This window comes from Aedes albopictus, chromosome 3 (assembly GCF_035046485.1).
Source record: "Aedes albopictus strain Foshan chromosome 3, AalbF5, whole genome shotgun sequence".
In the NCBI taxonomy this organism is placed as follows: Eukaryota; Metazoa; Arthropoda; class Insecta; order Diptera; family Culicidae; genus Aedes; species Aedes albopictus.
The window spans coordinates 372726101-372753449 of record NC_085138.1 but is presented as its reverse complement, the minus strand read 5'-3'; the positions used below and the strand labels follow the sequence as shown (position 1 = coordinate 372753449).

The following is a 27349-nucleotide window of genomic DNA, read 5'->3' as shown; positions in this document are numbered from 1 at the left end:
AGAGATATTGAATTTATTCGCGGTTTGTACCTATTTTTTCCCATTGTGCATCGTCACGAGGCACGCACACTCACCCGAGCCGACAGAACAGCTGCGATTAACAGCGAGAGAGTGAGTGCCGTGAGATCCTGTCGTGAGTGCAGCGGCGAACCCCACCGTCGCAGCCGTCGTCGTTATCATCATCATCGACACTCGTCGTCGTCACCCTCCAGGTAGCGTGGTGATGATGATTTAATCCGAACACGTCGCGTGGGTTCTACGCGCGCGTAGAACTTCCACGTGGTTTTGGAACGTGGAACACCACATTGTTGGGTATATACAGGGTGTTAGGTTCCTGAGTGCAAACTTTTTAAAGGGTGATAGAGGACCATGAATGGAGAAAAAAATTGTTCTACGCATATGGTCAAATCTCAACCGTTACATAGTTATTGAACTTCCCATGTTTTTGACTCTTATTGCCTTAACTGGCAATAACTTGAAAATGGCCAAACTTTTCGAAGTTTTTTTACCCTTATTTGAAACATTATTGAATTTTCCATCAAATGGCGTCTTTGAATCGATTGGTTTAGTTAAATTACTAAGTTTTCTAGAGCAAAATAGCTAAAAATAGCGTATTTTTATTAGTTTTTGTCAATTATCTTTGAAACATGCGTAATAAATTAAATTTTTTTCTTAGGCAAAGTTGTGGGCCCGGTTACACTCTACAATTCGTTCTTTGACACTAAACTACTAGCTCTTATCATTTTCTTGCAATTTTGATTCAAATGTGCGGCACAATGCGCAAAAAAGTGCTTTCCATGACAGTTGCAAATTTATGATCTGAAATGCGATGTTAAAATCGAAATTGCAACAAAATGATAAGAGATAGAAGTTTGATGTCAAAGAACGAATTGTAGAGTGGAACAGGGGCCACAACTTTGCCTAATAAAGAATTTTGAATTATTACGCATTTTTCAAAGATAATTGGCAAAACTAAATTAACACACACTACTTTTGAGCTTTTTGCTGTAGAAAACTTAGTTATTTAACTAAACCAATCGATTCAAAGATGCCATTTGATAGAAAATTCAATAATCTTTCGAATAAGGGTCAAAAAACTTCGATAAGTTTGACCATTTTCAAGTTATAGCCAGTTAAGGCAATAAGAGTCAAAAACATGGGAAGTTCAATAACTACGTAACGGTTAAGATTTGACCATATGCGTAGAACAATTTTTTTCTCCATTTATGGTCCTCTATCACCCTTTAAAAAGTTTGCACTCAGGAACCTAACACCCTGTATATATGCGACCCGTTCCCAGTAGCGAGTCAGTTCATTTTGAAAATGCAAAGGTGATAAGCGTTCGCGTGGCTTTAACAACGCGAAGTGACATTAGCCAAAAAGTGAAATGTAAATAGCAGATAGAGAATTAAGTAAAGTGAGTGAAAGTGATATAGTATTATTCCTTCCAATCCGAACCCCCATTCTCTTTCTGCTGTGCCGTGCCAAGTACAGTCCAGTGCTACTAAGCCTAACCTCTCTTGTGTTCATTGTCGAACAACCATTGCAAATTTTTGCATCTCCTGTCCCCCCGGGGGTATCCCCAATAATTCATGAAATATCTTATTTTCTTTTTAAAATTTTGAATCTTTTTTTTTGTGCAATCATCATTACCGCTTTTCGAGTATGGAAAATATTTCAACTTTGTTTTAAAACAGTTTTATTGCTCCTCTTAATACGGTTTGCAAAACTTCTCCAAGAAGGGCCCACTTAGCTGGAAGATGCTCTTAAAGAGGTTATCAAGATGTTTTGATGTATGAATCAGTTTCATTGCATGTTTTATGAAATTGGTCACGAAAATCTCTTATAAAGCCAAACAAAACTTAAAATGTTACTTGAGTATTGTATGTTTTGTTCGTCATATCACGTGAGAGTTTAGGTTCACTCGTCACTTCGGTATGCTATTTGGTAATCTTGCCTATAGGTAGCTAAGGTATATTTTGTTTAGATAGTTAAAAGCAACATACTGTTGTTGTTCCCTCGCTAAAGTATTTATGTTCTCAAAAATGAAGCGACCCAAGGCCAAGAATCTTTTTAGAAAATATAAACAAAACACTTTTGTTACACTTCATCATCGCCTATCAAGCTGTCATAATTTGGATACGTTAAAAATCAGTTTATTCCTTATTTTAAACCATAATAAAAAAAAAAATGGACCAACATTTGAGTTGCGGAACAACCATTGCAAACGCTTTCTTTTCTCGTCCCTCCTGGGCGTATCTCAATATTTTCTGCAAACTTTTCCCATTAACAGATAGAGCTCCCCTCTACAGGTGATACACAAAATGATCGCTTTTCAAAAAATGGTCAAATAGTTGTAACTTTTAGAAAAGTGCAACGAAAAAGTTTTTACTGTAAGTTGATCAATTAGTTGTGTATCAATGGTCCAAATTTGGAATAGATCGGATTATTCTACATAAAGTTAGAAAGATTCTAGAAAATGTCATAATTATCCGAGAGCCAACTTTGAACTGTTTTATCTTCGGATACAACGAACCGAATGCCATAAAATATTGTGCCTTTATGACTCATATAATAAGCTTTGAAAAAAGTTTGTCTCAACTTGAAATTATTAATAGAGAAAAAAGTTACAGCGGTTTAATTTATTTTATGATTTTTTAGTAAATTGGTCTAATTTTAATATGCTTCCCATTACTTTTTCAAATTATTGCGGTGTCAAAATAACACACTTCCTTTCAAGACATATTCATGAAGAAGTTAATAAGAGGGAATTAAAATGAATTAGAACTACTATCTCAAATTTTGAAGCGATGTTGAAATTTTCGATATTGTGGTGTTATTTTAGAAAAAAATCTAAACGCTATTATTTTCTTTTATGTTAACAATTTTAGGTTATGTCAAAAGTTTTACAAAGCTGATTATATGAGTCATTAACACTCAAAATTTCATTGTAATTCGTTCATTGAATCCGGTGATATTACAGATCAAAGATGGTAATCGGATAATTATTACTTTTTCTAGCATCCTTTTAATTTCATGTAGAATAGCCCGATCTTAACAGTAAACATTTTAGATTGTTTAATGCACTTTTCAAAAAGTTACAGTTATTTTATCATTTTTTGAAATGTGTAAAATTTTATCTGTCCCGATCATTTTGTCTATCCCTTGTATCTTATCTCCGGATTGGCGATCCATAGCCTGAACCACTAGGCTAACTGGAGACCCGAAAATACTTAAGGTACACCGGGGCAAGATGAAACACGAAGTTTTGAAATAGTTTTCAATACAATTTGGACTTTTTTCTTTCGTCGAAAGATTGTTTGAATCAAAAACTATGTGTTATGACATTGCAGCTGTTCATCATCATTGGATAACATCATGTTAACCCGCTGTTTCATCTAGCCCCACCCGTTTCAACTTGCCCCGGTGTACCTTAAGTTCCGCTATTTATTCCATCTTTGTTGTTTCCTACTGGGTAAAGCCCATGTTTTTTATTATTATTATTTTTCATTTTTATCGAGATTTTCAGCCCTCGGCTGATTCATCTCGTATTAAAGCCAATGAATATCTTTTCAAAAATTTTAATAATAAAAACTCAATTTTGTGTTAATTTTTTTCACCGTGTGTGTCAAATCTGAAGATTTGCTGTCAAAAGTAAGCCAATCTGTAACCTATTACATAAAATGAAAGTCGTGAACTCCTATCAATTACCAAAATTTTTCAAATCATGATCGTGCTTCAAAACAGTTTTTGAGTTTTTCCTGAAAATAGAGCTCTACAGCTTTTAAAAATATGAAATTTATTTTACTTCTTACATAAATTGAAAGCTGAATATAATATGCTTTGATCATCTGTATATTTTTTTTGCATCAGATTAGTGGGATTCGCGGTATTGGTGATTATATTGCATTTTTTATTCGTTGATAGACTTTCGTGCAAATCTTTCAAGAGAAAAAATAAATACTCACACGTCAGTTTGCATGGCAGTTAGCAGCTGAACGAACCATGTATTCATTGCACCAACCGAGAGCGTGTGTTCAATGTTGTTTTCGTTAGCCGTGGCAAAACCCAATCTATGGGAAAAGCGGTGGGAGCATATTTTGGTGGGACAAAATTTTTCGCATGTGAGTCTTTTACGGGGCAAAATCCGCAATATTGGCTAATCTCCTTAAATTTGTGCAAAATTTCCAAAAAAATAATAAAGATTTGTATTTTTTTCCAGTTAGAAAAAAATAATAATAAAAATTTCTTTCTCAACGTACATTTGAAATATTAATTAGATGTTAGCCAGTTACTGTAAAAGTTTCAGGCTCAATCGAAGCATTGGTGGAAAAATAAATGTATAAAGGAAGCAACTCGATTTCAAATCGACAGTCTTTTATGGAAAGTCGCAAAATTTTCCGCTCTACTGTATTTTTTTCCTTCACGTTTTCGAACTCAGGGCATGATTCTACACTAAAAATGATCATCAGCTTATCGAGTTCAAAAATGCTGTAAACTAGTGTAATTAGATCTAAAAATAAAGGAAAATCGGTATTCCACTTTCGTTACGTCAGGGTTCACCTCGAAAGTCAAACATGAACTGTTTTTTTTAATTCGTAATAGGTTATGTTACATTACAGCTCTATTGTCCACTAGGGCGCTACGTGAGCGATTACCATTGACAGCCGCATTTTGTACAGCACCTTAAAGTATTCCCAGTCAACACACGATCGTATATGATGTAGAATGTAGATAGATGACGTAGAGTCATCTTGAATTGGTGATCTAGAGAGAGTTAAGTGTAATTGAGCTCGCGAGTCCAAACACGTAGCGGTATTGTCATACCTACTTCATGCGATCTGTCGTTTGACCATAATGTGAACACTGTTGTCCAGGTTATTTCGGCAACACCAACCAGTAAATTGTTTGTTATTTTCATTGTTGTCTTCGTGTTCTTGATAAGGGGACTTTTTTGATAAACAGCGGCAATAAAAATGTATCACCAGTTTCGCGGGTTTGTTGTACTTTATACAAGAGAAATTTGGAAGCGTGAATCATGAATGTGGAAACAGTGCACAATACACAGTGGTTTAAAGTCATATTTACGATGATGGAAATGGTTGTGCCTGAACCTTTAGTTTCAAAGTTACTGTAAAAGTTTACAGTTATGCGACTTTCAAGTGAGGCGCGCACAACTTTTACCGGAGCGAATCCAGGTTAACACCATTAAGTTAAAATAAAGGTCAAAACAACTTTGCTGCTGCAGTTTATATGATCTCGTTCCATCCAACCTTGACATTGTAGCTTCAGTACGAATGGTCTGACTTCCTGTGGTAATTATCAATAGTAATACCGTTCCACTGACTTAACAACTTCCATCCTGTCGTCAAGCTGCTATGATAACTCCTCGTAAACTTCCATTTCAGAGCAGCAATCAAGCGTCTGATGAAACGTCTGTGACTGTAGACCTCCCAATCTTGCACTTAATCTGCCTATGCCTATCTGTTATAGGCGGCAAAGCTATATGTTAGTACGGTTAACGAGTCACGAACGAAAGATTCATTCAGCACGTAGCCGAACATTTGCTGAGCAGTGCGTACAGAGATCCATAGACGAAAACGTCGGTCGTCGTCTCGCCTATCAACTACGTCAACGACATTCTTCCTTTGGACGAGCGCTGCGACAATTCCGACAATCGTCGCACAGTGGTCCAGATTTGAAGTATTTCGGCAAAAAAATATGTGTAACATAGAAGGTAGAATCCTACAAATACTTCGTGCTCAATGTTGGCTTCAATATATAAAATATTTAAATATAACATTACAAATGTCCAAAAACACCACAAATCAAAAACATGCTACACATAACATTAATTATGCCCTGTTTCCCAAATTTATAACAAAGTCCAATCCCAGGATGGCAAAGTTTAATAATTGGTTTGCTTTCTGAAAATAATAAAAAAATGGGTTTCTAACAAATGTTATTGATTTTTTTGCGTTGATTTAGACTTCTTCGCGTCGATATTTATTAGTGAACCACAATTGCCATGGAATAATTTTTTCCAATGTTTATATTTGCAGTTAGCATTTGTATTTTTCGCTCACGAGGCACCTCACGTCAGCGGATATTGATACTGCCGTTGCCTACTGTCTGCCAGCTAAACCATGCTAGGCTCTAGGTGTTGTCGTTTGTTGTTGTAATTGTCGTTCGACAGCAATTAAAATGTTTTCTTTAGTGATATTCATTTTATCAACACCCGAGTTGGAGCTGAGCTTGCGTTATGCCTAAGCCCAGCGGAAGTGGGAATGACTCAACGGACGGAAGGTGTGCAAAAAGACGTTTCGCGTATGGACGACTGCTGTTGAACGGGGAGAGGTGATTATCTATATTTGTTGTTGTTTTCGACGTTCGATGAACGATGATTTGTCGCAACGCAGCAATCGATGGCGTGACTTTTATCGATTACAGTTCCGCTAACATCTGCTGATATCTGATAGTCTTCCGAGAATCGTTTACGGTGAATTTTGTTGGTCAAAATTATTGATTTTGTTTGGGAAGTTAATAAGGAAGTGACTAAATACAAAACAAGTTAGTTATTATAAAGCTCTCTTCTTCTTTTTGACTCGACATTCCAAATGGAACTTGACCTGCCTCTCTTCAACTTAGTGTTCTGTGAGCGCTTCCACAACGTGAGCGCTTATTAATTGAAGAGCTTTCTTTGCCTAGCACAATGATACACTATGCCCAGAAAGTTGAGAAAATTTCATCGACCTAAATGGAAATCGAACCCGCCGGTTCTACGACATTACCCGGAAAACCATTACCCGGAATGTCATTTACCGGAAAACCATTACCCGGAATGGACCATTTACCGGAAAACCATTTACCGGAAAGACCATTTACCGGAATTTACCATTTACCGGAATGTACTATTTACCGGAACAAACCGTTTACCGGAAAATGTTTTCCCGAAACTTGTTTCCAGATTGCACAGCGGTATCAAGACATATAAACCCATACCTTTAGCACCGGCCATCTTTTGACTCAAACCATGACCCAGTCATTTAGCTGAACACTTTCGTCAAATTATAATCAGCGTAAATTGGTTAACCGACGGAGCTGTCATGTGTGTACATACATGTAATTCATCAACGAGTTTACAAACAATATGCTGAATGTGATTGCTAATATTTCCAGCAGAAATTTGCCCTTCTTTTAACATAGGCTGTTCTTACTAGGTTTACTGTTATGGTCATACAGTTCAAAGGTTATTATCAACATTACATCGGTTTTAAACTATTTCCCGGAAAGACTTGTTCCGGAATAATGCGTTTCTTAAAAAAACCATTTTCCAGATTGTCCCATTTCCCGGAAAGGCCTACAAAAACCTAAGATCTTGGAAGATATTTTGGTTTCTTTGAACATGATCAGATAGTTTGTTTCTTATTTCGATTAATTTTATCAGTTAATGATCAAGTTCAGGAAAATCAAGCTTTATAACTATATTCTAAATATTTTTTCAAGATTATGAAATAAAAACTTGATTGGACTGAATGAACTTTTTTTTTATTCTTAGTTACTTAACCTTAACAGCTCTTTTGTCCACTAGGGCACTACGTGAGCGATTCCAATTGGACGCTGCACTTACACTTTGTACAGCGCCTAAATGTATTCTATTTTAATTCATCAATATTGAACTGGTGCCTTTGTGCTGCTTTCACTTTTCTACCCTGTCTACAGTAGAATGATGAGCACGATGATGCTGATGTGTGGCTGCTGTTCCTTTTCCAGTCCAATTGAGGGTCGTCCATTGAGATTGCGGTTCGCCGATATCCAAATTCCAGGTCCGTTAGAGCTAGATGCTCCGAAGAGGTTCAGATGTCAGCCGCTCTCTGGGGGAAGAGCAACTGACGAAAAATTACAAGTGCCGGGGCTGGGATCGAACCCATGACCATCCGCATATGAAGCGAACGTGTGGACCACTGCGCCACGGGCCCCGACTAATGAACATTTTTAGACTGGCAAAATTTTGTTTTTCCATATGACATTTTCTTCCTTTTCGTCGATTTAGGTTCATTTATGATGTTTATTGGCAATCGAACTGTTTACTGTATAGGAGATTTGCCCTCCTTCAATTAATTGGCTGTTCTTTCTAATGATGCAACGTTACATAATTGGTTGGCGACCAATCTATAAATTAAATCTAGTGTTTTTCCTTCTTTAAAAAATGGGCTGTTCTTTTGACTTACACTGTTATAGAGCTGTTTGGTTACCATGCTGGTTATTGTCAATTGCTGTTTTTTCATATAGGAGTTTTGCCCTTCTTTAATTGCATCGAGTTGCATCTTTGCAAACTTGATTAGCGAAACTATTAACTTTGTCTGATATTTTTCCTTTTCTTGATATGTGTTGTTCTTTCAACTAAGCCTGTTACAGAATTGTTACAATAGCATACTATAAATTTCACTCTTAGATATTTGCCCTTCTACTAGCAACAGGCTGTTCTTTCGATGCCTGTTTTCGGTCAGTTTACCTTGATCTAGCCTGATGACTTGGTTTAATAATAATCTGGTTCTTCAATTCTCATAAACATTTTTTTTCTGAACATGCACACACATGTACCGTCTACCCCCGTTGGTTTGACCGCATCTAATCAGAAATTTTTTTAATTTGATCCCCGCTTATCTGCACATCGTTCAAATTAAAAATTATTCAAACGTCGTTTTGCTCTGGGAACGGGATAAAACGAAAAACAGAATCAAAACAAAACAACAAAAATGATTTCCATTAGTGTGTTTTTCGTTGCCCACTAAGTTACTAGAAGTTCAAATAAAAAATTAACCCCGTGGGTTTGCATATGGGGTGTCATTCAAACCAACGGTTGTAGACGGCCCAAGTAACACACTTGTCACAGAAGAGTCACGGAAGCGCAGGGTTTTGTTGCGCAGAAGTCGCTATGTGGGCTTCGTGGCCGAGCGGTTAGCGGCGGCAGTCGTTTAGGTGTCTCGTAAGCCTCGGAGTGTGGGTTCGATTCCCGCTCCAGTCGGGGAAAACTTTTCGTCGAACGGAAAATTCTCCACTGGGCCACTGGGTGTTATATGTGTTGTCCGTTGTCAAATGTTTGTAATGTTCAGTCTGTAGAGGCCGCGCAAGGTCGAAGAAGGTGTAATTGTCTTTTTTACTTGGGAGTAAATATATTTCTGGTAAATAGTACATTCCGGTAAACGGTTTTCCGCTAAATAGTACATTCCGGTAAATGGTTTTCCGGTAAATGGCATTCCGGGCAATGGTTTTCCGGGTAATGGTTTTCCGGGTAATGGTATAGAATCGAACCCGCCGCCTCCGGATTGGCGATCCAATGCCTTACCACTAGGGTATCTGGAGACCCTGCAGTTCTCCACGACTTTGTTTATGCAAAGACATAGTCTAGAAATCTACTTCGTCATATGCGCTATTTCCCGTCATATCAGACGGGAAATAGCCCATAATTACAGATATTCCAGCTTACCTTTGCCAATGGCTCATCAGATGGAAGTACAAAGATGTAGGTAGACTATCAGTTACAGCACTGGAAATTGAATAATTACGCGAAATTTCTCGTTTCATTTTCACTCCACTTACAATTGCCGAATTTTTCTCGTTTTGTGTATGACAAAGGCATTGGGACCAAAGCGGCAGCTGGTCGATAATTGTTCTTCATCACCGGCACCGTTCAATTTTCACTTCACCAGATTCACTTGTTTAACCAACCTTCAGTTCACACCTTAGGGGCTGTCCATTAATTACGTAAGGGTTTATAGGGGGAGGGGGATTTGAAAAATCTTACGAGCCCTACAAAATTTTTTTGGCACTCATACAAAAAATCTTACAAGGGGGGGTGGGGGTGTCAAAAAATCGTAAAAAATCCCTTACGTAATTAATGGACAGCCCCTTACCAAAGTTCTGCGCACTTCAAAGTTGGATTTCACTGCTGCAGAATGCAGCAAAAGCTTTTAAAATAATTCAACAAATCACTTGTTTCCCGTCGGCCAAATGTAAACAACAAGTTGTCATCGTCTAAGAAGGATGCTAGGAAATGTGTGCGTGAGTTTTCTGCAAATGAAACATCGTATTTCACAACCACATTGGACTATGATGACGTATTATGATCTGGCAGGCAAAAAACATTAATTGATTTTTTTTTGGTTGTTATTTTAAAGCTACCTACATCTCCATTTAAAAGCTTCCTGCTCAAAAGTACTTTGAACAAATGATTTGATTTGGGCTGTGAAGAATATGACCGACTTTTCGAAGAAACATCTATGGCGAAATCATATTTTTTGACCATACTATGTACCTTCTTTCCTACTTTACCTATTTTTTTCTTTATGACCATGTATATATTCACAGCTGTAAAGGTGTGGGTATTCAATATGGCCATAGGTAAAGTGAGGCGAAACACTTTTGTTGATTTTCCAATGCATGTTAAGGAATAACATCCCAAGCAACACGACTTGTTTTAAAGCCAGTACCAGCAACATCAGTGCAATTTATTCACTGTTCAAATTAAGGACAACAGAACACAATTGCTTCTTCTTTGAAACGCAAAGAGCGGAAATTTTAAATCGTTATGCAACTTGAGCTAGGGGGAATGATAAAAAAAAATGAAAAAATATATTCAGACTCGAACCATGGACACCAGGAGTATTAACCACTCACCTTACATACTACACCAGAAGCTCTGTGAGAGAATTGCTGCTCAACACACCATAAAAGCTACTTAGGTTACGTGTTACTTCATTCCACCTTCTTTGTCACAAGTTAGAGAACTGTAAAAATGAAAAGACGCGCAAGTTTTCCGCAACACATATGAAACCTAATCTGAACAAACAAACCAGAGTAAGATGTTTCACGTGTGTTACATAGCACATTTGATGCAAGCTGACGGTATTGTTACTTGTGAGGAATATGTAAGCTCCGCCTCCATGAATCGATGTCAAACACGAGGTAGTTTGTGATACCTATGAAACAAACTCACAACTTTACGAAATTCGGAGTTGATGTGCAACTCAACTGACAAGATGAAAACTGCGTGTGCTTTTAGAGTAACTCACTTGAGCCAAAGCTTAGAAGACCACGTTTTGGATGATGTTGCAGGTGCTGCTTGGGATCAATAATGAAATCTCTAAGGTTTGCCTCAATTTGCCTACGGTAAAACTTTTTTTTCACAGGATTACTTTGCGCCTTTGCAGTCTTCAACAAAGGCGTTTGGCATATAGTTACATACAAGAACACTAAAGTTTCTTATTAACTAAACGCTTGTAACGATACTCCTTTCTACGATGTACGATTGTTCAATAATTTCATAGTTTAGAAATGAACTCACAATAATTTCCCGACCTGAAAATTGTAACATAAACATAACATAATTATAACAAACCATGATATTTTTAACTCATTGTGATATAATCATTAGAGTGGGTCATCTTTTATATGGAAAAGTGAAAAATTCAATGGTATCCCATCAGATCAAAGATTGTTTGATACCATTTGAGGACCCAAATAAGTGTGCAAAATTTGGGCACGATCGGTTATGTCTACGTTTTGCGCATCGCGTTTGAAGTTTGTATGGGGTTTTACATGGGAAAACACACTTTTTTGCATTTCTCTCATAACAATCTCGATTTTTTTTAAACCGTGTAACCGTTAAAGCGAAAACATAGCCTACGGTATCCTGAAAAACTTTGTCGAAGACCGCAAAGTGATCTAATGCTTATGTAAAAAGTTATAGCAAGCATCGGATCGCTTTGCGGTCTTCAACAAAGTTCTTCAGAACATCCTAGGCTATCAATTTACAGTGTCGGTTAAAAAGTTTCAGACTAACTTTTTCAATTATGGCTAAAATGCAAAAAAGTATGTTTTCCTATACAAAATCCCATACAAATTTCAATTGAAATGCGCAAAGTGTAGACGCAACCGATCGTGCTCAAATTTTGCACAGATACTCAGGACCCGTAACGGAACCAAAAAAGCTTTGATCTGAGAAAACGCTTTCGATGACCCACACTAATAATCATGTTCAACATTCTTGGTGTTTTCGAAAGACTATAACTCAAATATATCACATTATGTTATAAATGTTATTTGAAAACTCATTGTATTATAATTTGGTTTCGATTAGAAGACACTTAGAAAATCATGTTACAAAATTGTACCAAATTTTGATAGAAACTAATAATCCTGAAGCTAAAATTCATATCACAATTTGTTACAATTCAGCTTCTAACAAAATAGGATATTATTCTGATTAGACCAGTGTACTTTTTGTTACAATTATAGTTATTTTAATATCATCCTGCATCTAATTTATAACCTAATTGGTTATAGTAAAATGTTATAACATCATAACATAATATGATATAAACTTGACATAATTTTCTAGTCGGGTTACGCCTGCAGATTCTTCAAGCAGATGGGCACTTACTTTGCATTTATGAGTTTGCAATAACGATAAGAGATGTTCATTTAACGAAATTCATTGATTTTTGCACTTACCAAAGTGAGTAGTACAGATGGATTGAGCTCTCCAAGTTTGACATCAATCTGCAATGAAGAAAAAATATGAATGAAAATAGAATGAACTGGTAATATGGCACATTATTTAATTGTCAACGGTACTAGGAGTTCGTGACATCATTTAACAAAATTATTATTAGTAAAAGGAAAAGCTTTGGCAAAAAAAATAGAGTAGAGGCTACCCGAGCAAAGGCGGATAAGAAAATGATAACAAGTTCTGTTACCTGGTTATCATTCGTTTGATAATTGAGTTTGTTATCATTTAGGTTGAATTAAGAGCCAACATAACAAAAATGATAACTCATATTTACTTCTCGAATACCAAAATGATAAGAAGTTAAGTTATCATTGAGTTCAAGTTGATAACTAATTGTGTTATACAATATTTTGTTCAACGTTTCATTTAGTTATCAACATGAAAAAATACATGTGACTGATAACTGGTTTTGTTATCAATTAGTTATCATTTGGAGCTATTTTATCGACCAAAATAGTAAAAATCTACTTTACCGACATCGTCACCTATTGAAAAAAGCTTCTTGTAACTTACAACCAATGTTTTCGACCATTACGCCCAGGCGGGTCTCGAACCCTGATCGAGTGATTGTCGGTCGCAGTCGATAGCCCCTATACCAACGAGACTCATTGAGAGTGAGAGTAATAAAAGGCTACGCTTTCGTACTACAGTCGCATTGTAGGTGGGAAGCGGAATCTATTTTTAGATTCGAGGTTCATCAGACTCTCAGTTTTGGGAAAGCTTTGAAATGTGCGTTTGAAAACAGATAACATATTCTGTTATCATTTAGTATTTTTATGTTATCGCGATAGACCAAAATTATCGATAACTAAATTTGTTATCATCTGGTTATCATCAATTGAAAAAGATGATAACAAAAATAACAAAATGATAACACCGATAACACAGTTTATTATCAAAGTGATATCACTTTGTTATCCGCCTTTGCTCGGGTATGGATCGCCAATCCGAAGATGGCGGGGAAATTTTCTCGACACCCTGGGCATAGTGTATCATTCAATCATTGTACTTGCCTCACAATATACAAATTCATGCAATGGCAGGCAAATAAAGCCCTTCAATTCTCTGGAAGTGCTCAAAGAACACAAAGTTGAAGAGAGACAGGCCAAGTTTCAGTGAGAACGTCGAGTCATGAAGGACGAAGACGAAGTGTCTCAAGATATTGATCTCATCGACATCGATCGTAGGGTAGCGGATGAAGCTTAAAATCGGTAACTAATTAATGAGGAATACGATTTGAATGCAGTCTTCGGCAAAATTGTAGCTGATAAAGTAGTATAGGAGTACGAAGGGGTCAACTATCCCTCTAGGGCACTTGAGAAAATGCTACGATCGATTGAGCAGTCTACGCTTCATACAAATTTCGAAAATTTTGTTTGAACAAAAGTCTACGGAGGGGGAGGGGGCGGTCTGAGATGGCCAAAATTGAGTCTACGTTGTTTATGGACAGCGTCTTAGTAATCAGGGAAAATCTCTGATAAGATTATGGGAAAATTCTCATGAGATTTTGTTGTAATAGTTTAAGTATTCTAAAGGAATCACTCTCAGAGTTCTGGGATAATCCCTTTCAGAAGTGTATTGGAGTCCTTTCAAAGATTCTAGAGGAATGTCTTTCACGAATCTGTGGTACTTTTCTGTTTTATGTGAGAATACCTCTCGGAATTCCAGAGAATTCTTCTCAGGATGCTGGGGAAGTTCATTATAGAAGTTTTTGTAATCCCTTCCAGGGAAAATCTTTATCAAATTTTCGAAACAATCTCTCTCAGGTTTCCAGATATATTTCTCTCAAGAATCTGGAATTACCCCTCTTATGATCCCTCTCAAGATGCTGGTTAAGCACTTGTAGAATACTGGCAGAATTATTCTTACCATTCTAATGGATTCCATCCAGGATATTTTGAGAATTCTTGGAGAAAACTTAAAAGGATTCTGGAAGAGTTTTCTCAAGATTCTGGGGTCCTATCTCCCAGAATTATGTGAGAGTATATCTTAGGTTTCTTTGGCAACCCCGCCCAGTATTTTGAGGGAACCTTTCTCAGGATTCTGGAGTAATCCTTCATAGGGTTCTAAGCTACCATTTTCAGGATTTAGGGTCATTTCTTTTAACTTTCTTGGGGAATTATCGAAGGAATCCGAACATCTTTTTTTGTGAGAATCTCTCAGTATTCTAGATAAATTTATCTCAAGAATGTGGAAGAACCACTCTTGGAATTCCTCTCAGGATTCTAGGAGAGAACTACATGCAGCAAACGAATCATTTTATAGTTTTGTAATATTTTATAATGTAAAAACATCGATTCAAAGCATTCGATTGAATCGGTGAATCGATTCTGCTGATCCGATTCGAATCGATTCACAAAAATCGATGTCTCAGTCAGATTTGCCCCTAGTTTCAGAGCACATTTATTGAAACTCTGTTCAATTTGGGTTCTAAAATACGGTTGGGAAGCACTGGTGAGAGCACTACACTGGGTCATTACCAAGATTAGGAAAGAGGAAGCATTACCGGAGGAATGGATGGAAGGTATTGTGTGTCCCATCTACAGAAAGGGCGACATGTTGAATTTCTGCCTAAGCCCAAGCGCTGCCTACAAAATACTCTCTCAAATTGTATACCACCGTCTATCACCGATTGCAAGAGAATTCGTGGGGCAATATCAGGCTGGATTCATGGGTGAACGCCCTACAACGGATCAGATGTTCGCCATCCGCCTGGTGTTGCAGAAATGCCGCGAATACAACTTGTCCACACATCACCTGTTCATCGATTTTAAATCGGCGTATGATACAATCGATCGAGACCAGCTAGGGCAGATTTTACACGAATACGGATTCCCGGATAAACTGATACGATTAATCAAGGCGACGATGGATCGTGTGATGTGCGTATTTCGAGTATCAGGTGCACTCTCGAGTCCCTTCAAATGTCGCAGAGGGTTACGGCAAGGTGACAGTTTTTCGTGGTTGCTCTTCAACATTGCTTTACAGCGCGTAATAAGGAGAGAAGGGATAAACACGAGTGGAACGACTAAGTCCGTTCAGCTATCTGATTTGGCGATAACATTTGAGACGAAGGCGGAAACATACATCCGATTAAAGAATGAAACCAGCCCAGTAAACATTTTGGTCTGTATTATTTATGCTATACATCACCATATAAGAACATACGATGCCCGTTTACTTAAGAAAATAAAAAAAAACAAATATCGGCATCTAGATTCGAACACGGAACTCCGTGATTCATAGTCGAATATCATACCACTGACCTAACCAGTCATTCGTGAAGGGAGTCCAAATTTAGACAAACATAAACTTAAACCTGTCCTGTCCTTAAACTAATCCTATCCGATAGCACTTGCCTTGTTATTTGCTAACGATTACTGAATAGCAAATTTTTCTAAGTTATTGCGATCCCATTTGATGCTTTTCATACTCGAATTATACAAACAGTTTTGATCTGTCAATTATACAACTTACAACGATTTTAAAATGCGGTATTTACGGCAAGTCATATTGTAAACACAACATTTACATCGCGTACAAAAAGTCGTCATCAATCGTCGTCATCGCCGTCGTCGTCGTCGCCGCCGCCGCCGCGAAAAAGGTTGATTATTCGTCGTTGTGCGATGGGAACCTGCTCCCAGAATCGTTGACCGACCAAGTGCAGTGAAGTGGTCATTAGTTGAGAAAACCCCACAAGGTGTATCCTGAAGCAACGTCTTCCGAGAGCCGACGTCGCACTGTTGACTAAGAGGACAGGACAGGCATCGGATCTCCGCATATTAGTGCGCCCGCAGGCTAGGTAATTCAATTGGATAAAAGTGCAGCTTACTTTTACCTTGATCATGTCCTTGAGCCCGACTGCCGTGTATCCTGCATCCCACATCTTAGCCAAAGGTAAATATTTTCGAAACGAGGCCGAATTTCGTCTAGTGCATGTCCAAATTCTCTTCTTCAGAAGGGGACAAAATTTTCATTTGTGCTGATCGGCGCCATACGTGGGTTATATTTTTCTCAAAGTGACTGCGATTTCGATTGTCACCCTTATGACCCGATATGTAGGCTATCGGTTCTTACGATTTGTAACGATTTTGTATCCAGGTCTTTACGGTGTGTTTTATTTCCAAAGTGAAGTGTCGTTATCGAATCGCAATGATGATGTTTATACAATTAGCCGTGTCATTCTTACTACAAAATTCACCAATTTATGCGATTCTGATTTTGAATGAAATAAAATGCGATTTTGTTATTACATTCAAATACGATAGGTGGTTTACTGGGAGGCGAATTTGATTAGTGTGTTGAAGACAAAGTACACGATGGCAAAGGGCTCTGGGAGGAATTAACGCGCCCGCAACACCGAATTCCTATCGACGGTGATGAAATCGAGAGAATCAACCATTGTCCACACCGGGAGACTACAGTGGGCCGGTAACGTCATCAGGATGTCGGATAGCAACCCGACTAAAATGGTTCTCGAGAGTTATCCAACCGGTACAAGAAGACATGTACGCACCACAGCGAGCTAGGTGGGTCGATCAAGTGGAGGACGTTTTGCGGACCCTTCGCAGAGTGCGGAATTGGAGACGCACAGCCATGGACCGAGTCGAATGGAGACGATTCCTACGTACAGTAGAGGCCAATCAGGCCTTAGTCTGACCGGTAAGGTAAGTAAGTGCAATTTGGGTTATTCTGATCAATTACGGAATAGAAACTGCGGTGTGTACGGTAACCTATGCATCTCTTAATGTCATTGATGTTAGCTGAAATGTTGACTAGTCTTCTTTGAATATGTATGAATTTACCTTTCAAGATTTTTTCGACAAATGTAGTCAGAAAAGAAGCTATGGTAAGCAAAATAGAACAAGTGTTGACACTTTTGACCGACATTCCACGAGAACTGTCGCGCCATCAATTGTTGCTTGAAAATAATCCTTGTCAGTGCATCCCGCCAAATACTGCTATGTACAAACAACTGCCAAAAATGACTGTTGCATTCAACTATCCAATAACGTCGTAAACTAGTTGACGGCATTCAGTTGGGATTTGCATCCAACCCAGTCAATGGGAACGGCGCCCAGTTTATTGGAATTTCGCCCTCTGTAAGTAGCAGAGCAGTGCCAACTATTGACTCAAATCCAACTAGTAGCAACTGACGGCATATGAGACAAATGTGACATGTCCGGCCGTTGTCAACCGTTGTTGCGTTGGTTACCAGATGAAACAGTAACCTCACAGCGGAGAAACTTTGATCATTTTCCTAATCGGATTCTGGGTTGACCAAGTTCACTCCTCCACACGGTACCGCAGCCGACGCATTCTAAATATAGGGGGTGAAAATTTCACTCTTCCTGAATTTGGCGCATCAACCGCGGCGAAACCGCAATGTAAATACCGTGCGCGACATCACGCGAGATCGTCAAACGGTGGACAGTGCTTGCGATTGTTGTGTTGTGCCTGCCAGCATATCGACTGAAATTGCCGAAATTTCCACTTTGAGGATACGACGACCGACGGCCGGCGCCCACCATACACTTTTTTTTAATCTCTGGCGAAGAAACAAAATTCAACGGATTCTTTCTATAGGAGTTGGCATCGTTGAGATCATCGTCGTTTGGTCGCCGTCTGAACGCCTACGGGCCCGCCTCTCGCTTGGATGGCAGTTTTAAGCGATGGATTAATTTAGCAGAGAACTTTTTGACAATTTTTAAACAAATGTTTGCAGTCATTAAAATTAGAGATTTGTGGTGATGTCCACCATCGTTCCTAGGATTTGAAAGGGGAAAAAGGAGAGGGAAAAGCATAAGCAAGAACATAGATGACAAATCATGATTGCTACACCATTACCAGAGCAAAGTTGGTCCGAAAATTAATCCATATCCGCCTAACCTCAGCTCACTACCGTCTAAGTTAATTGAGAATTACAAAATATTTCATTTCTACAGTATTCATCTCGAAATCATCCCGGGATTCCTCTAGAGATTCCTGTAAGTATTTATTTTAAAATTCCAGCTGTATTCCACACAAGATTCATACAAGGATTTCTTCAAATAAGGGTTCCGAGAATTGCTCCGGAGATTTTTTCAGAGATGCATCCAGAATTCATTCAAAAATTCCTTCCGGGATTCTTTCAGGGATTTCTCCCAGAAGTTTCCCGGAACATTCCTTTAGAGATTCGTCCCGAGAATCTTTAAGGCATATTTTTCGGGATTCCTTCAGGGTATCTTCAGGAGTTCCTTCCGGAGTACTTTCATGGATTCCTTTCGAGATTCCTTCAGGGGCTACTCCCGGGCACTGCTGAACAGATGGAACAGACTCCCTAATGTCTGTCCTGTTGTGCAACCGGCTCCTACAATGAATGCTATAAAAGCTCATACAGGTACAGGGTGTTAGGTTTCTGAGTGCAAACTAGGACCATAAATGGTGAAAAAAAATTGTTTTGCGCATATGGTCAAATCTCAACCGCTACGTAGTTATTGAACTTTCAATGTTTTTTGATTATTATTGCCTTAACTGGCTATAATTTTAAAATGGTCAAACTTATCGCGGATTTTTTACCCTTATTCGAAAGATTATTGAATATTCTATCAAATGGCATATTTGAATCGATTAGTTTAGTCAAATAACTAAGGTTCTAGAGCAAATAGCTCAAAAGTAGTTTGTTTTAATTGGTTTTTGTCAATTATCTTTGAAAAAATGCGTAATAAATTAAAATTCTTTCTTAGACAAAGTTGTGGCCCCTGTTCACTCTACAATTCGTTCTTTGACACCAAACTTCTAGCTCTTATCGGTTTCTTGCAATTTCGATTTAAACATCACATTTCAGATAATAAATTTGCAACTGTCAAGGTAAGTACATACTTTTTTGCGCACTGTGCCGCACATTTAAAAAGTTTGCACTCAGGAACCTATCACCCTGTATATGATTGTGATCAACATAGTTTATACATTAAGATAGAAAAAAAAACTTTCAACGACAACCGTTTGTTGGTGTTTAGATTATTTTTAAATCAATAAAATGAACTTTGGTCCACCGACAATGCACACCTCACTGTCCTTTTTCATACAAATCGGGAGTAATTCGCGAATAGGGCGTAACTAACAAAACAATAACAATGCGAAAACAACAACCGAATTTTGCTGATCAAATTTCAATTCCTATTTAGAAGTAATACAGAATAATTCAACTTAAATAAGGTTAATTGATACAGTTCTGACATAGTTTCTTGTTTTTCTAAGAACACTGCACGAATTTGATATTTTTTGCACTAAAAATTGCATTTATTTAATTACGCCTGAATTGATACCTAAGAATGCTAATTTCGCCCAATACTATGCGCCTCGAATCGATATCATTTTTAGAATCGCCTTTTACTATTCGCCTTGCTTATGATTTTGACAGAATTTCGCCATTTGCTTTCGCCGTGTTTACGTTTTGATTTCAGTTTCGCCTTCTACTATCGCCGTGTTTACGTGTTGATTTCAGTTTCGCCTTTCACTTTCGTAAACAAAACAAAGCACGGAACTACAAATCAACCCAAATTTAAGTTGTTTTGACGCAATCCCGGTCTTCCGTGGAATAACTCAAATTTGCGTCAAACAGCGAAAGTGGTGAGTGAGTAGTTCTCGTTTGAGAGCGGCAAAAAAAAATAACCCACTGGTAAGTTGTTTTCACCCAACGGAGGCCTCAAATGACGCAAATTTGGGTTAACTCAAGAAAACCCAAATTTGGCTTCTTCCACGGAAGAGCAGCGGATGCGTCGGTGCTTCTCTCTTTGTTTTCGACAACATTGCGGTGGGGCGAGGGAGAAAACAACCCAACTTTGAGTTAAAACTAAAAGCAGTTTAGTCAAATTTGAGTTTTTAAAACTTATTCTTTGGGTTTTAATATTTTTCCGTGAGGAGTAGAAGACGTAATTCTTGTTTTTGTTCGTTTGGAATAGAATGGAATTACGCCTTTCACTCAATCAGTGATTTTCAATAGTTAGAAAAGTGATATCAAGGAAACTTTGTGAGCATTTAGAAGACAAACCTAGCATCTTTTCACTCCTGCAATTACTCAAATTGTGTACATTTTGTTGGTTACGGCTTTTTCGCTAATTATTACGGAAATAAGCACAATGATTGTGTAAACAAACATACTCGAAGCCTTCGAGATTGTTGTGCACACTACTGCTAAGCTTAATGAGAACGCGTTTACTATCTTGGCAGCCTTTCAAGACTTTGCTTGGCATGCGTGCAATCGATGGCACGCGCTACTAAATAATCATCTATTTTTAAAAGACAAAACCTTCACTCACAAAGGCATTTGAGATCATCATTTTACCTCAGTTGGTGAAACTCTCCTTTCACTACATGATATGACGTTCCTACAGGGCCATAGTCTGCCTTCGATTGCTTGTATTCCTTTTAATAAGTGAATCTTAGAGCTAATCATCTATTTAGTCAAACACGGTTTGATAGAAACTTGCTTTTTTGTGAAATACCAATTATGGGCTAGATCAGTGTTTCCCAAAATTTTAGGAGGTATCGCCCTTGGAGCTTCAGAAAAACATTTTTGCCCCCTGGGGAAAATAAACTTTTCTATGATAAAAGGCTGAGAATATGCTTGGCGGAAGCCTTTAAAAGCCCACTATTTGTCACTTCTGTGGCAAAACTGGTATTCAATGTATCTAAATTAAATAGTATTCCGGGTAGAGCGAAATGGCAAATGAAGGGCATCATATTGGCAGCTTGAATGTAAAAAAGTTCCTTTGAATTCTTATGATAACAATTCGACCAAATGGCGTTTGGTCAATGGCATTCGGCCAAATGACTGGAGCCTAGTTTTCGAAATGATATCTTGTTTGCACCGTTGCTAACCTTCAAATGAACTACTTCCTGACGATGACGACCATCGATTCAAAGAACACGGTCGACGTATTCCAGTCAACAAGCATTGCAAACAAACTTTCTCGGAGCACAATTCCTCCAAACGAACGGGCAATAGAAGTCAACGATTACATCAAACGGTGCCCCTCAGCTGAACGTCTCTGCTCTGCTTTGGAATGCAAATAAAAAAATCACATCAAATCAAAACATCAAAACAAAATCATCAGTGCATGGCGGCTAATGCTTATATACAGCTGCCGACAACAACAGTGAGGTGGTGGTACCACACCGCACCACCACCGACCATATAGAAGAAATGGAGATTTGTTTTTGTTTACGTTTAACTGTTGTTTTTGCCGTCCATACAATCTATCCATCCACGTACACCTCAATCTCGATTAACTGAAGCGAGTCCAAAGTTCCGTTCGTTTTGCTATTTTCACCGTCGTCGTCCAACCGGCGTTTCTCCCGATTTCCGTGTAATTCGCGCCTTGTCGTGCACATCAACACTTGTGGTTGGTTGGACAGAGGCGCTGTTTTTGTTGCTACTGTTGTTTGGCTACCCCAAATTGGCGTTAGATTATTTTTATTGCCAATTATTCTTATCTTCAAATGAAAAGAAGCAGCGCGAATTCCATTTGCACTGTATACGGATACTGTCGATTATTGGGAAGCATTAAATGCCAGAGAGTAAAAAAAAGTAATTTATGTTTAATTTTATTTCTTTTTATCGTGCTTCAAATTTCGAGCGAAGTAAACTAACGAAATTCATCAAAATACGTTATGAATTTCAACCATAAATAACAAGTATTAATGTCATAAAATACGTACTGGAATCGATCTGTTAACGTCGGAATCACTAAGCTCGTACGCTACCAACACGGCTACCCAGTCAACCAGTCATCGTATAAGATGTTGTATAACCCTTTCGGGACGGAACGCATAAAAGTGAAATTTCCATACAAATTGCTCAACTTTGACTCTCCAGAACTCTTAGACTTCCCAAAAAAAAAAACAATTATTTTACCTCATTTGAAAGAACTACTCTTTATCTTTCGATTTCTAGCTTTGACAACCTAGATAAATCTATAATAAAAAATATGCGACAGATAAAACTTTTTCATGTTTTACAGTTTTTGCCCACTTTTTGTTTACCTGGTTGTGGTAAATTTTACAGACAATGTAAACAAAAGTTTGCTTACACACAATCAAGTATAAGTAATGACTGAATTATTGAAACAGTTTACATCACATACAACAAAGTATAAACAGATGAAAAAATTTGCAAAACTGTTACCGCTCAACAGCACAATTGTGCTGGTTCGTCACGAAAGGGATAAGATGTTAAAGTGGAGGCGATATGCGTATATTTTATATGCGCCTAAATGGAGGCATGCACGCATATGGCCTCCACTTTATCATCTTATGCAACATCTTATACGATGACTGGTTGACTGGGTAGTAGCTAAATAGGGTAGAAATTTACTTCGTCATATGCGTTAAACCCCATCATATCAGATGGAAAATAAACAATAATCGAAGGTTTTTCAATTTATCTTTGCCAAATGGAAGTAAAAAGATGTACGCTATTAAAACAAGCCCCTACAGCACAGGAAATCACTACAATTTCCTGAACTGGAGTAACTGGAGCTTCACATTTTTTTCTCGTTTTGCGTATGACGAAGACACCAAAGCAGCAGCTAGCCCATAATACTATTAGGGTAATTGTTCCCTTCGTTGTGGTAGTACCTATTGTTGCGGTAATAGCAATTGAGCACTTTTGCGACTGAAATGTTACCAAAAGGCATTTTTAATAGATGTATTATGCTTAAATTATGAGATTGCACCATTTATGTGCTTGAGATTTACCCAAAAACCTATTTAAAAAAAATATTTTCCCTAATAGTTTTGCTGCTGTGTTCCTATTGTTGCGGTAGTGTTCCTATTGTTGCGGTATCCCATATGATTTCAATGGAATACCGCAACAATAGGAACCAAAATTAAATTTTACCGCCATAATAGGAACAGTGTGCCTATTGTTGTGGCAAGCGATTTATGATCGAAAACAGAGAAAAACGATAGTTTTTATATTTTTCCAAGCAAATTTGGATAGAAAACTGCCGACTAACGTTTTGAAACTCTTCATTAGATGGTACGATCATTGTTTTTTAAATGAATTTACCTAAATACCACAACGATGGGCACACTTACCCTATATAAAAAAACAGTATCATTGTGTCACCCGCTAACTGAAGGCTTAGGTTCTATTCATTTGGTGCTAAGAGTGAAAGGTTTTATCTGGGTTTATTTTCCCAAATAAGTTTTCCGTGAATAGTTCCAAAAAATGGGTATTTTTCAAAAAAATGTTCTAGTAATCACAAACAATATATAAAGAGGAGATCCTTAGCTTTTATTTGGTGGGTGACTTAGCGATACTAAAACATCGTATTTCACAGCCAAAGAAAATGATTTCTTCGTTGCACTGTGATGGTGTTTTATGATCTGTTGGGCAAAAATATTAACCGAAATATTTTGGTCGTTATTCTGAAGGTACAAATATCTCAATTTAAAAGCTTTATGTTCAATGATACTGTTGACGCACATTCCAACGTCTGTAGAGTCGATGCCGTGAATCTGGTGGTTCCTTGCTACGAATACTGGACAGGTTGGTCACAGAGCACAGGGCAACGTCTTCACCAGTGGCGTAGCAAGGGGGGTGCGATGGGTGCGGTCCGCAACGGGCCCTCGAATTCAGGGGGCCTCCAAATCAAGGAAGGTTTCTAACACTAGTTTGGATAAAGTTCTTTAAATAGCGAAAGTTTCCTATAAGTATAAGTTAAATACTTGCAGATCTGTTAATAGGTATGCATGGGGCCCCTTTATGATTATCAAGAGTTTTTGGAATAGGACACACATGGTTCATTTGAAGTCCTTTTTATTGACAATTGTAAATGTGCGCACTCTATTCAAGTAGTTTAGTTTTGATTAGTTTGATAATTAATTTTTACCTACAGAATACAGGGGCCTCAAAATTCAAGAAAAAATGTACTAGAAATCAAAATTGAATTTTAAGAAATTCAGTATCGATGTGGAAGTAAATCTCATGAGCATTATGACAACGTTCCTAATATCCCAACTACAGGACCAAACATCGTTGATGACTTATCTCAAGGTAGCAAATGAAGTTCTGGGGCCCCATTTATGAAAATTAAGATCTGAACACATGTCACGTCAAAACCGTAAAAACAATAGTGTGTCGTTTTTTGCCCTTGTAAAAAATAAGTGCAATCAACTTATTCCAACTATTTCATCAAGTATTTATTTTGAAATATTCCTCAGAGGTGTTCTGGAGGAATTCCTTCGGGCAAGGTAAACACTTGCCTTGCCTTCAAGGATATTTTTTACGGTTTATCTAGCAGTTGCTTCAAAGACTTCTACAAAAATTCCTCAAAGGTTAAATTCAGAACTTTTTTCAGTGGTTGCTTCAGAAATTCTTCTAAATAAAGATTTGAGAATACCTTCAGGAACTCCTCCAAGCCTTTCTTCAAGAACTTTTCAAGAAATGTTTCAGGTTTTTTTCAGGAAATCCTGCAATAATTCCTCCAAGGATTTTTTTTACAAATTTCTTCAAACATTTGTTCATGAATACCTCTTTGGATTCCTTTATAAAGTCCTTGTATTCGGAACGAATAATTGGGTTGATTTGAAAGGTATTTTTGATGACATTCTTGAAGGATTACTACAGTATTATGAAGTATAGAACAAGGAGTACTAGGAGTGCTTTGAGGATTTACATAAAGGATTCCTGAAGAAATTTTGAAAGCAAAAGGATTTTTGGAAGAACTAATGATGACATTTTTTCTCAAAAAATCAATAGCGGGAATCCTAAAGAATTCCTCTCAAATTCTTTGGAACAAATAAAAAAATAATCTTCAAAAGAATTCCTATATAGGGTGATCATTAGCGTGGTTCAAAAAATCGATTTTACTCCACACCGTGTAACGTTTTCTCCCGGTGGTAAAATAAATAAAGTAAAAATTTAGGCTAAAAAATCAAAACAGAATCCTCGTTCTAAAAATTCCAGCTTTAGCGCCATTCCTGAAAAGGAATGCTGAAATTTCATTTAAGGATTGCCCAGCTCTCAGTCGGGAAGTCGTAGATCCGACGCAATCGCAATAGAGGAATTCCAAAAAAAAAACAACATAAAAGAATCAAAAACACAAAGAAATCTTTATCAACATTGCTCTGGACCGGCGATAGGGAAAACATTCTGATAACTCTCATCTGATTTCTCATGCAATGAGAATGGCAGAGATCAGGCATTCGCAGGCACCAGTTGGTCGTTGTTGATCGGATGGACGCCTACCAGCGTATACACAGCAGCTCTCGATCGGCTAGGTCGTTCGGCGAAGCTGCTCACGTTCCACGATCGGCAGGCTGGATTCGGTCGTCACTGGCCTGAAGGGTGCACAAATACTTCACCTAATGCGCGTTGGTAGCCTCTATTTATACTATAGCGCGGAGGCTCCCTACTGATTCTACTGCGTAGAAATCTGTGATTGGTGAGAAAACTTAATTTATGATATCATCGACAGCCAAACTGATGGTGGTATCAAGAATCTTAAACCAATCAGAGGACGATGTTTCTTTTTATCATTTTTATTATTTTAACAGAAAAATCATTACAACTGCTTATTCGATTCATAATCAGATTCTATGCCTTCTCCCAAAAATTTAGCTGTTTTGGTTGAAAATTGAGACTGCACAAGCCCTTCAAAGTTTGTATGGGATTTACTATGGGAAAGGGGCCATCCTTAAACCACGTGGTCATTTTGGGGAGGTTCGGTCAAGGACCACGGTCCACACAAATTTAATTTTTTTGGGCTTGTGCAGTCTCAATGTTCAACCAATACAGCTCAAATTTTGGGAGAAGGCATAGAATCTGATTATGAATCGAATAAGCGGTTTGGAGCAAAAAGGATCTTTTGAACCTCGCTAGTGACCATGAATATTATCGACAAGTTTATTTTCTTCCTCATGAGGGGTTTTTGTCGGCCAAATTTCCTGAAAGTTGGTCATATAATTCAGCTAGGTTGGGAAGGATTTGAGGCCAACTCTGAGTTCAACAGCTTAAAAAATAAAACCTCATGACGAACAGAACGAAACTGCCGAAAATACGCAATTTCCCCTATTTCCTTGGAGGAATTTCCGCAGGAGGCCTAGGGGGAATTTTCGTAGGACCTCTGAGGAAATTTCTGCTGGTAAACTTGGAGAAGTCCAGAATCTTTGTAACGTAGCATTAGCATTAGCATTAAGCGAGTCGCACAAATTCGTAGGTGGTACAGTCCTAGACCGCTATTATGAGGGTTGCCTCCTTCCCGTCCGAACCAAAGCACAAAGATTTGGGACTAATCTCTGACTCTTAGACAAGACTGACGCAATCCTCCAATGATCGAGAACTGTCCTGGCCACGTCCTTGCGACTGCTGAGGAAACGAAAAGGATGGTTAGTTTTGGACACCTATGAAAGATGTAGACAGCTCTACGATCTCTCAGGCCTAGGTGTCACGGGAACTTGGGTGTTGTTAGTGGAAGGGTAAACTCCAAAGGATACGCTTGGTCAACGTTCAAGCGCACCGTAGTTGGACTGTCCAGAAACTTTGTAACGTAGCTTGAAAAAAAAACCTTGGAGAAAAATATTAAATCTTCATTAGACTTTCTCAAAGGATTCTTGGCCGAATAGTGAGAGAAAACTTGAAAAAAATCGCCTAAGGAATCTTAAGACGATTTGCTACAGAAAATATTGGAGGAATTTCTGAAGAAATCCCTGCAGGTATAACTAAAGAAATGCTTAAACCAATTCGTATGAAATCCTTGAAAGGACTTCATGAAAAACATTTTGAGG

General features: G+C 38.0%; 2 protein-coding genes across 4 annotated transcripts in view; one reads left to right on the top strand and one right to left on the bottom strand.

Annotated features, from left to right (window-relative positions):
* The window catches only part of LOC109432273 (xaa-Pro dipeptidase), a 757159-nt gene that overhangs the window by 442389 nt on the left and 287421 nt on the right, over positions 1-27349 (top strand). The window lies entirely within an intron of this gene.
* Positions 1-27349, bottom strand: part of LOC134289600 (xaa-Pro dipeptidase-like) — a 131998-nt gene that overhangs the window by 54784 nt on the left and 49865 nt on the right. Inside the window, exon 3 of the mRNA XM_062855662.1 lies at positions 12517-12564. Within this exon, the coding sequence (XP_062711646.1) occupies positions 12517-12564 (48 nt within the window). The remainder of the gene's footprint in view (positions 1-12516; positions 12565-27349) is intronic.